The sequence below is a fragment of the Stegostoma tigrinum genome, chromosome 19 (assembly GCF_030684315.1).
Source record: "Stegostoma tigrinum isolate sSteTig4 chromosome 19, sSteTig4.hap1, whole genome shotgun sequence".
NCBI lineage: Eukaryota > Metazoa > Chordata > Chondrichthyes > Orectolobiformes > Stegostomatidae > Stegostoma > Stegostoma tigrinum.
Genome location: NC_081372.1, coordinates 39,030,836 through 39,046,901, shown reverse-complemented (window position 1 = coordinate 39,046,901; position 16,066 = coordinate 39,030,836). Strand labels below are relative to the sequence as shown.

Sequence of the window (16,066 nt, the reverse complement as noted above, 5' to 3'; positions counted from 1 at the left end):
AGAGATAGTAGGAACTGCAGATGCTGGAGAATATGGGATAACAAGGTGTAGAGCTGGATGAACACATCAGGCCATGCAGCATTAGAGGAGCAGGAAGGCTGATATTTTGGGCCTAGAAATTTCAGAAATTTCCGAAGAAGGGTCTAAGCTCGAAACGTCAGCCTTCCTGCTGTGTTCATCCAGCTCTACACCTTGTTATCTCATACTGGTCCTAAACTGTGTTCAACTGACTTTATAAAGGTTTCCACATGTCAAATGTGGATTTGCCTTCAAACAGCCTCCACAATCTAACTTTTCCAGTTCTTAATATAATTGGAATTAGTCTTCCCCCTGTTTAGCACTTCTCACCCGAGGCACACCGTCTTATCCTTATCCACAACTATCTGAAAACTTACAGAATCATGATCACTGTTCCCAAAATGCTCCCCTACTGAACATTTGATCACCTGGCCAGGCTCATTCCCCAATACAAGGCTCCATATGACCCCTTTCCTAGTTTCAGTGTCTCTGCAGTAGAAGAATACCTAAATGCCTGAACAGCACCAGTTTGTTTTCTATCACTAGTCAATATAAATTGTGGATTTTAACCAATAAGTGAGACTTTTTAAGTTGTGAACCAGTTTCTCTGTGCCTCTTGCAGGCAATATGGAAGTATTGAAGATAGATAGAGGAGCAGCGAATCCTGGCAAACCGAAAGGACTGTGTCAGAAAATCTTGTGAATAGGGACCACTCAGTTTTTCCATCCGTCCATGTTATTTTTTGTCTTTCTCCAAGTTTGTATAGGAAGGTTGTAAGGAAGTTAGAGGTTTAACTTGTAGAGTTAAATGTCAACAGTTTAGTTGTTTACCCATAGATAGAATATATTTATTTGAAATAAATACTAATGTTTGTTAAGTACAGAAACCTAATCTGTGCTTTTTGTCAATGGGCCTAAAAAGACTGATAACTTGGAGAATTTCTTGTATTTTTCTAAAATATTTAACTTTTGCAACAACTCTGGAAATAGCGCATTTTGATTTCCAGTGCAGTACCTGAGTGAGATGTGACAATTTCTAAAGCAAAGCTGAAAATGAATGCAATAAATGTTCAGTACTCTCAATAATATGTGTAAGAGGTAAAGGTAATATTACCACAGTCTTACCAGATCACAGTCCTGCTCTCTCATTAGAGAGACGGCTGGTGGTAGTTTAACCATAGGGTCACTATACCTCAGGTGAGGGGAGAGGTAAAGAAGGGGAACTCTTCATAATAGCTTTAGCCACTGTGCAAATGAACCCACATTGTTGGCATCACAAACCAGTTGTCCAGCCAAATGAGCTAAACTGACCCCTCAACCAATATGTATATTGTGATGACGTCTGCACTTTGAAAAAAGCTTATGTGAAGGACATCCCTTGCCCCAAAATGACACGAAGATAACTGGAAAGCAAGGTGTAATTGGATTTCTTGGCTGTAAGGATTTAAGCAATGGTATGGTGACCTGAATTTGCTATGTGGACGAAAACTGGAGGTTAGGAGATACGTATTTCAGCCTGCTCTGCTGCAGCAGAACAAACAAAGAACTCTTGGTGAGGATTGGAAAAACAGTTCCATGAATAAAAAACAAAGTAAGTCAGTTTTCCGCTTTTCAGTAAGAGAACGCCTGAAGCTGTTCTCAAAGCGATGTGCAAGTATGCTGTATGTGATAGAACCCTAAAAATAGCGTGCCTAACTCAGGCATGCTGGAAAAATAAAACACATGCTTACACAAGTTGGCCAGACTGTGAATTGGATTGTTGTTATGTGGCTTAAAAGGAACTCTAGAAAGCTTTGCCATTGTAACTGCTCTGAACCAGAGATGGTATTCTAGAACGTCACCCTAATCGTATCTGAGAGCTCGCATGAAATATGCTGTTAACCAAAGTAACTCAAGGCCAAACTCAATGAGAAATCAAGCAGAGTGTAAAACAACGTGTGGTGCCACATTTGTGCCTAGGAGTGATGCTGGGTCAGTTGAGAGGCTTACCTTTGTTGCATTACTACTAGAAGTAACTTTCATTGGTATTTCAAGAGGAGCAATTAACTGTTAATGCAGCTTTAATTTTATGTTGGCTGTGGGTTCACCGTTAGAGTAAAAATTTTAAAATGCAAAACTTTCTCCATTTGGCTGATTTGGAGTTTCTTTTCTTTTCCGGTTATTGGTCTCTACAAAGATCTATGCTAATTATTATCATAGCATACTAACTTATATGAAACTCAGTGGAATATATTAACAACTGATTATTAATAATACATAAAAAGGGTACAATATTTGAAGGGTTAAATTATTCCAGAGCCTAGGCAACAGCTTTTTTTTTTGTATTCACAATGGAACGTGGACTTCATTGACTAGACCAGCAAGAGTCACATGTACACAGACCGAGCAATAAAGGTAGACTTCCTTCTTTAAAAAGGCATTAGTGAACCAGTGAACCCTCTCTGATGAAGGGTCTAGGCCCGAAACGTCAGCTTTTGTGCTCCTGAGATGCTGCTTGGCCTGCTGTGTTCATCCAGCCTCACATTTTATTATCTTAGTGAACCAGATATGTTTTTACAACAATTGACAGCAGCTATATGGTCAACATTAGGCAAGCTGTTTACACTAGCTTTTTTTGTGCTATTGAATTCAAATATTACCAATGTCATGGTAGAATTTTTTTAAAAACTTGTTTATGGGATGAACGCATCACTGGGTAGGCCAACACGGTGGTGCTGACGACTCAAGATAATCGAGAAACTTTCAAAAAGTAGTGGTGTGCGGAGGACAGAATGTTGCTCTTTAAAGATGGACCTGTGCTGCACCTCCTTTCATCATATTTAGGTAAGTAAATTGCCAAGACTCTAAGACTCATGGAAAACCAATCCTGCACGGCTCCCTGTTGCTGTCTATTTGGAGTAGGTACACCCATAGTGTCATTAAGGAGGGAGTTCCAGGATTGTGACCCAATGACACTGAAGGTCCAACTGTACATTTCTAAGTTTGTATGGTAAATGTCTTGGAAGGAAATCTGCAGGTGGTGGTGTTCACATGCATCTGTTACCCTTGTCTTTCCAGACGGTTGTGGTCATGGATTTGCAAGGTGCTGTGCAAGGAGCCTTGGTGAATTTCTGTAGCCAGTCTTGTATATGCTGCTAGAGTGTCAGTGATGGATGGAATGAATGTTTGTGGATATGGGGTCAATCATAGGGGCAGCTTTGTTCTGAGTGTTGTTGGAGGTGCACACATCCAGCAAGTATTCCATTACACCCCTGACTTGCTCCTTGTAGATACTTTTCAGGCTTTGGGGAGTCTGGAGGTGAATTAATTGCTGAAATATTCTTAGCTTCTCACATGCTCTTGTAGCCATTGTTTTTACTTGAAGAGTCCAGATTAGTTTCTGGTCGATGGTAATGCCCAGGATATTGATAATGGGAGATTCAACAATATCACTTAATGTCAATTAGAGGATATATATCCTTTTATGGCAACAGTGTTAACAGTATGCTTTTTTAAATTTCCAGGAAAATTCAGGAAATAAAAAATATAACCATATAAATGGCTGATATCCAGACTTTGTGCCACATACACTGTCATCCTCAAAGGCTACACAGTGGAAATCTTTGATAAATGAAGGAACTACCAATGCTTACTGAAAGTGCACAGCAGTCATAATTAGTAGTCAACAACATTGAAATGAATAGATGATGCCTTTTTAATCTGGAGTTCACTGACTACACAACCAAAGTATTGTACACTAGTTTCCAAAGCTTGCTTGAAGACAAACCACATCAAAATGAGCAACTAACCATCACAAGAGTAGCATTTCAAATTAATGTCTTAAGCCATCACTGGTTCCAGATTTCCTTGAAGGAAAATTCAATCTTCTGTCACAGGATCCAATGCATGCTGAATAGAATCTCCTGTCAATGGATCCAATGTATACTGAATAGAATCTCCTGTCACAGGATCCAAAAGTATACTGAATAGATCTAAAGCTTACAAGTATTAGCATTCCCTCTGAAATTTGCCCCAAGTGTTGGTTAATTATGTGAAGCAATTCTTCTTGGTGTTAATCCTGAACACATCTCTCACCACTTTGAGACTTGGTATGGTGTGCTAAAATGAATCATTTCCAAACTACTTAAAATCTCAAACTGATGAGAAGTATATGAGTTTGATCCAAGGATAAAGAGCATCGAATTCTCTAATTTCCCTCATAACCACCTAAAGCTGTTAACCATCTTCATAACTTGAGTGGACTGTCTCCAACATGAATATTTCCTTTGTGTCTTTATGAGCAAAACAGAAGATGCAGTCTGTCTAAAGTAGTTTCAGTACCACATACTTTAGATTACTTGAAATTAGCAATAAACCTGAGCTTTCCGTTTATTCTATTAATTAGAGGCCCCCTTGTTTGAGGTTAAATATTGAAGGAGGTGGTTGTTGATAGTGGCAGTCTTTATAATTCATATGCCTCTACTATCTTCTCTCAATGCATCCCACGTATTTGGATCCTGAAATAGCACATCAGTGCCTTTTGGCAGCTGTTGTTCACTTTCCAGCACTGCAATATTTGAATGGCAGTAGTGTCTCCTGGCTTTTGTCTTCAGCTCAGGCTTTTATTGACCGAAAATTAGGGACAGCTGTGCAGTCTATGCAAATAAATTGAACACAGAATTTGTTCATCTTCGAATATGCAGACAGATTTGGCAAACAAGGCGTCAACTGTAAGTTTAAAAAAAACGTGGAAGCACTAGTGCTAATCTTTTGGTGGATGTCAAGTATCACATCCATTTGTAAAAAAAAGGAATAATGCAGAAAACTAAGCTGCAAACTTGTTAGGTAAGTTACAGTCCTCAAGACTGTTTAAAGTGAAAGGTGTTTTGATGAAATCAGGGAGGGTAGGTTTTAAGAAGTTTATTTTCTGGTATTTTATGATATTTATATGTTTTGCCAGATGTTGGCAACCAAGAAATCTAAGAACTGGGTCAGCTTCTCAAATGACTAGTTGTTCTTAATGTCTTAGTTGTTTTATTTACTCACTACACACTTCTCATATCTCAATTTTCTGCTCCAATAATTCATCATGATGCATTAATGAGAGTTTAAAAAAGGTTAATAAGTTTAATATTAAAGATTGGCAAAAATAAGTACTTACAATACACCAGATAACAAAGGAGATCTCAAACTTGTGAGGAAAACTGAATATCGCCAGGCCAATGTAAGCAAAAACACAAGTCTCTGAAAAAAATGGTTTAATGTTACGGGATAAAAATGTAATTGTAACATTTCACAACAGTAGTATTACCAATTGAGGCTTTGTTCACTGCCCTTTTATCTAAGGAACAGAGTCTGCATCTAATTTGGATTAAGAATATGGAACTCCTCATTCATTTGCAGCATAAAAAGGCCTGCTGCCATGAAAAGTGTACAATTTCACCCTTACCTAATGTCCACATGTCCATAGTGCAAAAGTATATGTAGTACAATTTGACAGCCTAATCTGAATGATGGATGTGGACTTGAAATCTCCATAATAACTGATGCTTTTCTGAGGTTATTCTAGGTGTATAAGTAAAATGCATTTACCCAACACTTGGTGTGCCACCTGAGATATATGGAGACTTGTTGTTTTTTTTCCTGCCTAAAGTTGAATAGCAGAACTTTCTTCAAAACATTTAAATTTAAACCATTGTACTTCAATTTCAAAAGAATAATGCATTGTGCTCCATTTTTCAACTTCATGTACAAGAAAGCCTCAATCCTGACACTGAAGGAAACAGATGGTGAAATCTTGAGTACATTTTAAGTTGTTCAAATATGCTAATAGTACAGGGTAGCTGCTCCCTAGCCCAGGGGCTGGGAAATGACACAGAGTATCGTTAAAAATCAAAGAAATTAAAACGTTAAGCTACTTTTAAGTCCATGGTCTTATTTACCATTGCTTTAAAAATAGAATTGCTAGTGACACAAAATAAAATGTTGTCATTATAATTTAAATGTTAGATTTAATGACCTATTCCGTATTTTCCAGATCAATCAAACCTCTGCTTTGTACATAAGCAGGTCTAACAGCCTGCTTATTTTTTAGATTCCCTACAGTGTAGAAACAGGGCCTTTGGCCCACCAAGTCTACACCGCCCCTTGGAGCGTCCCACCCAGACCTATCCCCCTATAACCCACACACCCCTGAACACTACGGGCAATTTAGCATGGCCGATCCACCTAGCTTGCACATCTTTGGACTGAGTTTGCTTTCTCCTCTCATAATACCCACAGCATATTTAGTAAATTAATTATTACAAATTTTCCCAGAATAGAGACTGGCTTCAGGCACTTCAAATCTAACAGTTACCCACTACAACATTCTCACTGCCTCCCTTCCTTTAAAAAGTAATTCTAGGGATATGGGCATTGCAGACATTTATCACAACTGGCCTTCTTTCCACAATATTAACTGTTTGATACCACCAAAAGCATTTAATTGTCACTGTACAAACCATGTATTTTTTATTTTTCTGTAATTTTTATTGAACTAAAATGGGAAAGGACCTTTGGGGGGGGGGGGGGGGGGGGAGACTGCTACATATTTTGCAAGCAAGTAGCATGATGTTCACTCAGCACCGTTTACGCAGCTGCTTTTTTAAGCAATAGTGAAAAGCTTGCAGATGAGCTGGAGCCAAGAGCTGTGTACAAATACAGATTCAACTGCCAACAAGTAACTGATTGATAACCGTTCTGCCTGCCAACAACTATGTAATTAGGTTCCAGGTAACTGAACAACCTGGGGCTGTGAATGAGATAGGGAGGAGCTACCAGATCTCTGCCAGCGCAGGAACATTCTCTGTTATCTGCAGTAAATGCCACCAAAACTGAATAACCCGCCAGTTTTTTTTTTGCAGCAGTTCCTGTAAGACATGACATTTAATTAATAAGTCAGAGACCTCCAAGTGCAAACCTATCACCCTGTGCTTCATGTGAACAAGTAAAAGCATCCAGAAAAAAGGTTGAGATGCTGTGTACTGATTAGCACAAGAGTCATCCCAGGAAATCCTGTGAGCTGGCTTCAGTTTTTCCTCTGCACCTAAAAACCATATCTTTCCCCCGTACATATGTGTACGCAGAGGGGGAGTTTATAAAAAATGGGCGGGGGGGGGGGGGGAGAGAGAGAAAGAGTTAGAATTTAAACAGGTAGAGTTATATGCTAATGGTTCATAACTGTTTATGTATAGCTAGAGACTATTTATCCGTAACAACTAGTGATTCTTGTCAAGTACAGAAAATAAGTCTATGCCTTCTGTCAACCTGGCTCCTAAAGTTAAGTAAATTGGAGATTTAGCATATTAATAAAAAGTCTTTTAATTTTTGTGATGACTCTGGGCAAAACACACTACCCCAGTGAGGCAGCTATTTTGGTATGGGACTGGAGTTGGTTGGTTAAGGAAGGAAAAAAAAAGGAATAGAAAGTAAAGTCATTTTCCAAAGATATTCAGATGAATGCTTAAACTAAATTAAAATTATGTTAGCTTAATTTTAAAAACATTTTCACACTGTAATTGAAAAGACTGGAGAAATGCATAACACATACCACACATAAAAGCAACAGTTCGTAGTGTCTGCTGCATTAGAATTTGAGTAACTGGTGAAAGGTTATGGTGAGCATAATGCGACATCACAATACCAGAAAACAGAATAGCCATGATTCCTAAGAAGAAACAAGAAAAACACAGGAAATGTTACTTACCAAAAAGACCATAATTTCAATTACTTAAATCAATGAATTACTGCAACTACAAAACAAGCATCATTAATGACAAGGTAACAAAGCGTGGGGCTGGATGAACACAGCAGGCCAAGCAGCATCTTAGGAGCACAAAAGCTGACGTTTCAGGCCTAGACCCTTCATCAGATAAAGGGGATGGGGAGAGGATTCTGAAATAAACAGGGAGAGAGGGGGAGGTGGACTGAAGATAGATAGAGGAGAGATAGGTGCAGAGGAGAGTATGGGTGGGGAGGTAGGGAGTGGATAGATCAGTCCAGGGAGGACAGACAGGTCAAGGGGGTGGGATGAGGTTAATGGGTAGGAAATGGAGGTGCGGCTTGAGGTGGGAGGAGGGGGATAGGTGATAGAAAGAACAGGTTAGGCAGACCGGCGACGAGCCAGGGTGGTTTTGGGATGCAGTGGGGGGAGGGGAGATTTTGAAGCTGGTGAAATCCACATTGATACTACTGGGCTGCAGGGTTCCCAAGTGGAATATGAGTTGCTGTTCCTGCAACCTACGGGTGGCATCATTATCACTCTACAGGAGGCCCATGATGGGCATGTCGTCTAAGGAATGGGAGGTGGAGTTGAAATGGTTCGCGACTGGGAGGTGCAGTAGTTTACTGCGAACCGAGTGCAGGCGTTCTGCAAAGCGGTCCCCAAGCCTCCGCTAGGTTTCCCCAATGTAGAGGTAGCCACACCGTGTACAGTGGATGCAGTATAGCACACTGGCGGATGAGCAGGTGAACATCTGCTTGATGTGGAAAGTCATCTTGGGGCCTGGGATGGGGGTGAGGGAAGTGGTGTGGGGGCAGGTGTAGCACTTCCTGCAGTTGCAGGGGTAAGTGCCGGCTGTGGTGGGGTTGGATGGTAGTCTGGATTGGTTAATGGAGTCGTGGAGAGAGTGGTCTCTCTGGAAGGCAGACAAGGGTGGGGTGGGGAAAACGTCTTTGGTGGTGGGGTTGGATTGTAGATGGTGGAAGTGTCGGAGGATGATGCATTGTATCCGGAGGCTGGTGGGGTGGTATGTGAGGACGAGGGGGGATTCTCTTTGGGCGGTTATTACGAGAGCGGGGTGTGAGGGATGAGGTGCGGGAAATGCGAGAGACATGGTCGGGGGTGGGGAGTTGCGGCCCTTGAAGAACGAGGACATCTGGGATGTGCGGGAGTGAAATGCCTCATCCTGGGAGGAGATGCAGCCGAGGCGAAGGAATTGGGAATAGGGGATGGAATTTTTTCAGGCAAGTGGGTGGGAGGAGGTGTATTCCAGGTAGCTGTGGGAGTCGGTGGGCTTGAAATGGACATCAGTTTGTAGGTGGTTGCCTGAGATGGAGAGAGAACGGTCCAGGAAGGTAAGGGATGCATTGGCAATGGTCCAGGTGAACTTGAGAACGCCCTCGACCGTGTCTCCCGCATTTCCCGCACCTCATCCCTCACCCTGCCCTCGCAAAACCACCCAAAGAGAATCCCCCTAGTCCTCACATACCACCCCACCAACCTCCGGATACAACACATCATCCTCCGACACTTCCGCCATCTACAATCCGACCCCACCAAAGACATTTTTCCCACCCCACCCTTGTCTGCATTCTGGAGAGACTACTCTCTCCGTGACTCCCTTGTTCACCCCACACTCCCCTCCAATCCCACCACACCCAGCACTTTCCCCTGCAAACGCAGGAAGTGCTACACTTGCCCCCACACCTCCTCCCTCACCCCCATCCCAGGCCCCAAGATGACTTTCCATATTAAGCAGAGGTTCACCTGCACATCTGCAAATGTGGTATACCGCATCCGCTGTACACGGTGTGGCTTCCTCTACATTGGGGGAAACCAATTACTTAAATCAATGGGGACCACTTTGCAGAACACCAACGCTCGGTTCGCAGTAAACTACTGCACCTCCCAGTCGGGAACCATTTCAACTCCCCCTCCCATTCCTTAGATGACATGTCCATCCTGGGCCTCCTGTGGTGTGATAATGATGCCACCCGTAGGTTGCAAGAACAGCAACTCACATTCCACTTGGGAACCCTGCAGCACAATGGTATCAATGTGGATTTCACAAGCTTCAAAATCTCCCCTCCCACCACTGCATCCCTAAACCAGCCCAGCTCATCCCCGCCTGCCTAACCTGTTCTTCCTCTCACCTATCCCCTCCTCCCACCTCAAGCCACACCTCCACTTCCTACCAACTAACCTCATCCCGTCCCCCCGACCTGTCCAACCTCCACGGACTGCCGTATCCCTTCCCGATCTCCCCACCCATACTCTCCTCTGCACCTATCTTCTCCTCTATCTATCTTCAGTCCACCTCCCCCTCTCTCCCTATTTATTTCAGAATCCTCTCCCCATCCCCCTTTTCTGATGAAGGGTCTAGGCCCGAAACATCAGCTTTTGTGCTCCTAAGATGCTGCTTGGCCTGCTGTGTTCATCCAGCCCCACACTTTGTTATCTTGGATTCTCCAGCATCTGTAGTTCTCATTATCTCATTAATGACAAGGACTTAGACTCAGAACATCAGCACTTTGGTTCTATAAACTGTATGGAAGGTGAGAAATGCTCAAATTTTCACACACATGGCTTCAAAAGCTTGACCCAGATTTTGCAGTCAGCAATGAATGAATGACGCTCACCCTTCAAAATGCTCATACTTTCATAGATAGTTCATTAATTCCCTACAGAGTGGAAACAGGCCCTTTGGCCCAACAAGTCCACACTGACCTTCAGAGGGTCCCATCCTGACCTATGCCCCTATAACCCACAGAACCAGCACATACGCCAACACTACCGGCAAGTTAGCTTAGCCAATCCACCTACCCTGCACATCTATGCGCTGTTGGAGGAAACTGGAGCACCCAGAGGAAACCCACACAGACACAGGGAGAAATGTGCAAACTCCACCCAGACAGACACCTGAGGATGGAATCAAACCCAAGGTCCCTGACTGTGCGTTTTCACTGTTACATGTGGGTCCTAGTTAGTCTAAACAGCTTGTTGCCTTCTACAGGGGATCTGTGTATTGCAGGAACAGGCAAGTGAGATAGTATCATACAATCATAGAATTCCTACAGTGTCAAAACAAACCATTTGGCCCAGAGTCCACAACAACCTTCCAAAGAGCATCCCAACCAGACCCACTCCCGTACTCTATCCCTCTAACACTGCATTCCTCATGACAATCACCTGACGCTGTAAACGAATCCAGGTCTCTTGCATTGTGAGGCAGAAATGCTAACTGCTCAGCAACCATGTCACCCTATCTCCTTAATCAAGCAAAGAGATGAATTCTTAATAAGTCTTTCCATCTAAATTATGAGGCATAAACTAGATTGGACAATTCAGTGCAAAATCATCTAAAGAAAATGCAATAGAAAGGTAACAAAATTAGACCGAGTGAGAGATAAATTAGACAGTGCAAGAAACCTTTCAAAAAACAGGCTGAACATTCCAAGGTGTGGCAATCTCAAAGAGGCCGCAATCTTCAATTTCCTAGGCAATTCCTGAGGAGTCTGTTACAATGAGGCTTCCACAGGAATAATTGTATCAGAGATAATGGGAACTTCAGATGCTGGAGAATCCAAGATAACAAAGTGCAGAGCTGGATCAGCACAGCAGGCCAAGCAGCATCTTAGGACCACAAAGGGTTTAGGCCCGAAACGTCAGCTTTTGTGCTCCTAAGATGCTGCTTGGCTTGCTATTTCCACAGGAATAATGACTGTCTCGCCATCAGAAGATCCAAGCTGAACTTTTTTTTAAAAAAACGCTCTACCAAAACATTAAAGACTGTGACTAACACACTATAAGGTAAACTTTTAGTTCACCAGGCAGTGTTTTATTGAAGTTAAAACTCAGTGCAATTAAGTCACTTCTATTAAATGGCCATGCCCCAACAGTTTTTTTCACATTTAATGGGTAGCTACCACAGCAACCAACGTTCCACTTTTTTTTAAATGTAGTTCATCAATGAGGTATTGTAAAAAGTTTCTACAGGAGCTGGGAGAAAAATTGAGAGATCTTGGCAGATTTCTGTTTTGATATACGAGATTGAGTGTCAGAGCATGCTGTCCAATTTACTGCTTAATAACTGAGAGTGTTGATAAACTGTACTGTAAATCCTAAGATAAAATCCAAGTCGTAGTCACACGACCATTCCCAAATAGTACTTCACGAAACTGTAATCATAATGAATATTAAAATCAAGATCATTCCACTAATGCGGGGATCAAGTTGTACAAAGCCAGAAACTGATGAGTCATTTGTAACCCTCAAAAAGCTATGAGCAGAAATGGACCTTGATCTAATTTTTCCTTTTTATACTTGAACTACTATGTCTTCCAGACAGGAAAAGAGGAGCTTACTAATTTTGATCAAGTGCATCTTATAATCAAGTGCATCTTTTAATCAAATTCTTATGATTTTAATCAGCAAAAATAATACTTGCAAGATTGAAACACTATAATTTCTCTATGTAGCGTTTTCTTTCATTACAGATGCAAGTTTAAGCAAAACAAGTTATATTAAGGTGTTTCATATATCTTAAAATACCCATTTCACTTTAATCATCTTGAAATAGATAGTCAAAGCCCATATTATTTCATGAAATAAAGTAACACAAGAACAAACTATTTTGGTCAACATTAAATCTGGTGCATCACGGACATAGCTAAAAAGATTACTCAATGAGATCTTTGAAAAAAATCACAAACCTAAAAGGCAACATTGTAGAAGTTATGCAAGAGATTAGTATTTAAACAACGTTGTAACAAAACAGTTTGTACAATCGAATTTGCAAGATTGCACTGGTAATTTGTGTGGAATTTAAGCTATAAATGCAATTATTCAATGTAGCTAATATAGTTATTGAAGATTTAAATAGATTCTGTTCCTTATAATTGTCTTCTACGTGACCAGCTTTTACTGTTCAAGTGGTCAGAATTCAAGCAGTTCAGTCAAGTGAAAAATATAATTCACTTGGACTCCCAAATTGTGCTCTTAATTGTGAGAAGAAATGCATGTCAAATATGAATTTCCGCATGGGTTGGGTTTTCTGGTTACCAACACAACCAAAAACCTGACTGTAGGTGGTGTGCAGAACAGCCTCCCCTCTCCCCAAATATTTAATAGCTCTAAACCAGAAATTAACACTAATGCTGTTTAAGAGCAGAGAATAAAGTTGGCTTCCAAAATTCTCAATTGTAAACAGCTGCTCATTTCCTTTTGGATGTCTGACACAATTATATTTTTCATGAATTTTAAAACATCACACCTACCTTTGTAAATTCACTTGACCCTCACAGCAAATAATTTTTACTAATTTTCTTTTCATTATTCGATTAACAGGTCTCTTTTCCCTCATTTAATTAGAAAAACAGAAATAGAGCACAGGAACAGGCCTTTCAGTCCAACTCGTCCATGACAACACAGTTTCCCAATGTGAAACTAGTCCCACTGCCTGTGTTTGGCCCATATCCCTTTAAATCTTTTCTATTCATGTACCTGTTCAAATGTCTTTTAGATGTTGTAAGCGTACCTGAATCCATCATTTCCTCAGCAGTTTAGTTCACATACAAACCATCCAGTGCGAAAAAGTTCCTTCTCCTATCCTTTTTAAAACTTCTCTCCTATCACCTTAAAAATACTGTCCCTAGTTTTGAACTCCCCTACCTTAGGGAAAAGGCCTTGGCTATTCAACTTATCCACGCCCCTCATGATTCTATAAAGCTCGATAAGGTTATCCCTCAATTTCCTATGCTCCAGTAAAAATTAGTCCCAGCCTATCCAGCCTCTTTCCACAACTCAAAACCTCAAGTTCCAGCACAAACTGTTAAATCTTTTCTGAACCATCTCTAGTTTTATTTTTATATTATATAAATATGTTTTCTATAGCAGGGTGACCTGAACTGTGTACAGTACTTAACAAGTGACTTCAATGTACTGTATGACCTCAACATTAAATCTCAACTCCTGTACTTAATGGTTTGAGCAATGAAGGCAAGCATGCCAAATGCCTTCTTAACCACCCTGTCTACCTGTGGTGTAACATTTAAAGAACTATGCACCTGAACCCCTGGGTCTCTGTTCGGCAACACTACCCAGGACCCTACTATTAACTGTGCAAGTCTGTCCTTGTTTGCAATAATTCGCATTTTTCCAAATTAAACTCTGCCACTCCTCAGTCCACTGGCCTAAGTGATCAAGATCCCTCTGATCTCTGCTGGACACTGCTGGTCGCAGGCCTGCACCACCACCCTCTGTCTCCTACTGTCAAGCCAATTTTGTTTCCAATTGACAAGTCCTGCCCTGAATGCCATGTGAACTAATTTTACAATTCAGTCTGCCATATGAAACCTTATCAAAGGATTTACTGAAGTCAGTTCGGAAAAAGGGTCACTGGACCTGAAACGTCAACGCTGTTTTTTCTTTCATAGACACTGCCAGACCTGCTAAGCTTTTCCAACAGCTAGGTTTTTGTTTACTGAAGTTCATGTAGATGAATACAACTCTGCCCTCAATCTTTTTGGTTACATCCTCAAAAAAAATCAAAAATTTGTGAGACATGATTTCCCATGCACAAAGCCATGTTGACTATCCCTATTCAGTCCCTGCGTCTCCACATGCATGTAAATCATATCTCTTAGAACTCCCTCTGATAACTTACCCACCACAGATGTCAGACTCACCAACCTACAGTTGCCAGCCTTCTCCTTACTGCCTTTTTTCAATAAAGTACTACACTAGCCAATCTCTCTTCCTCTACCACTGCACTCAAGGTTGTAGATGATAAAAATACCTCTAGTAGGTGTCCTGCAAATTCTTCCCCTAACTTCCCACAAGGTCCTGGAGATTTATCTACCTTTATGTTTTTTTAATGCCTCCAACACCTCCTCTTCATAATGTGGACTGTTTTCAAGACATCAATATTTATTTCTGAGTTCCCTAATCTCCATGTCTTTCTCCACAGTAAAAACTGACACGAAATGTAGCTCTCGTATCTCTACCATTTCCTACGGTTCCACACACAGGTGATCTCGTTAATCTTTAAGGTATCCTATTCTTGTCCTGGTTGCGCTTTTGGTCTTAATGTACTTGTAAAATCTCTTTGGATTATCCCTAACCTTATCTACCAAGGTTTTCTGACATTCCCTTTTTGCCTTCCCGACTTCCCGACTTCCCTCTTAAGAACGACCCTTTACTCCTTAAATTCTTCAAGAGATTCATTTGATTCTAGGTGTCTATCCCCAAGATATGCCTCCTATTTATTCTTGTCCAGAGCCTCAATATCTTTATTCAACCATTGTTCCTTACTCTTACCAGCCTTATCCTTCACTCTAAGAGGAACATAATGCTTCTGAACTCTCATTATCTCACTTTCGAAAGCCTTCCACTTGCCAGTTGTCCCTTTACCTCCAAAGGAACTACCCCAATCAACTTCTGAAAGTTTCTGTCTCACACCTCCAAAATTTGCCTTACTTCAATGAAAAACTTTAATTTTTATACAAGGCCTATCCTCTTCCATCATTAGTTTTAAAACTAACAGAATTATGATCCCTCAGAAATATCCTAAGCACAGCAGTAATGTTTTCCCTTATCAAAAATGCATTTCCTCCTCCTCTCTTGCCTCCATTTCTATCTTTACCTCCCTACAGCATCTAAACCATAGAACACTGAGCTGCCGCCAGTCCTTTTCTTCCTTTGGCCATGTTTCTGTAATAGCTTTGTTGTTCCAGTCCCCTAATCCCATACATGCCTTGAGTTAATCTGTTTTACATGCAAGATACCCTGCTTTGAAATAAATTATAGTTTAATTGTTCAGTGTCACCTCCTTCTCTGACTTGCCCTTGCCTACCTTTCATGATCAATTTGCTCTCTAACTGCAGAACCATTTTCACCTGTCTCTCTATTCTCATTACTGCTTAGGATCACCCCAATCCCCTCCCTGCTAGTTTAAAGGTTAACAGATAGAACTAGCAATTTCCCACACCAGGATATTAGACATCTCTAGTTCAAATGAAAGCTGTCCTTTTTCAACAGGTCTCTTCTGCTCTGAATCGTTGCCCCCTACACCAGCCCATCAGCCACTAATTTATCAATCCTATCCTCCTATTCTTACTTTCACAAGCATCCAGGAATTACAACCATTGAGGCTCTGTTTCTTCTACCTCGTTTATGCTATAGGTTACTAGTTTGTTTTTAGTTTCTGGTTTCTCTTGTGCTAATGTTGCTACTCCCAGTTTCAAATTTTATTGCCATTTATGTTTAATTTTCAATTAGTTTTGTTTAAAGTACAATATTCTTTTTAAAA

General features: G+C 41.0%; 1 protein-coding gene across 4 annotated transcripts in view; it reads right to left on the bottom strand.

Moving 5' to 3' along the window:
• The window catches only part of slc9a8 (solute carrier family 9 member 8), a 72,991-nt gene that overhangs the window by 17,688 nt on the left and 39,237 nt on the right, over positions 1-16,066 (bottom strand). For all 4 annotated transcript variants that reach the window (XM_048550221.2, XM_048550222.2, XM_048550223.2 and 1 more), the window contains 2 exons: positions 7,588-7,704; positions 5,158-5,240 (listed from right to left, as the gene is read on the bottom strand). In XM_048550221.2, the coding sequence (XP_048406178.1) occupies positions 5,158-5,240; positions 7,588-7,704 (200 nt within the window). The remainder of the gene's footprint in view (positions 1-5,157; positions 5,241-7,587; positions 7,705-16,066) is intronic.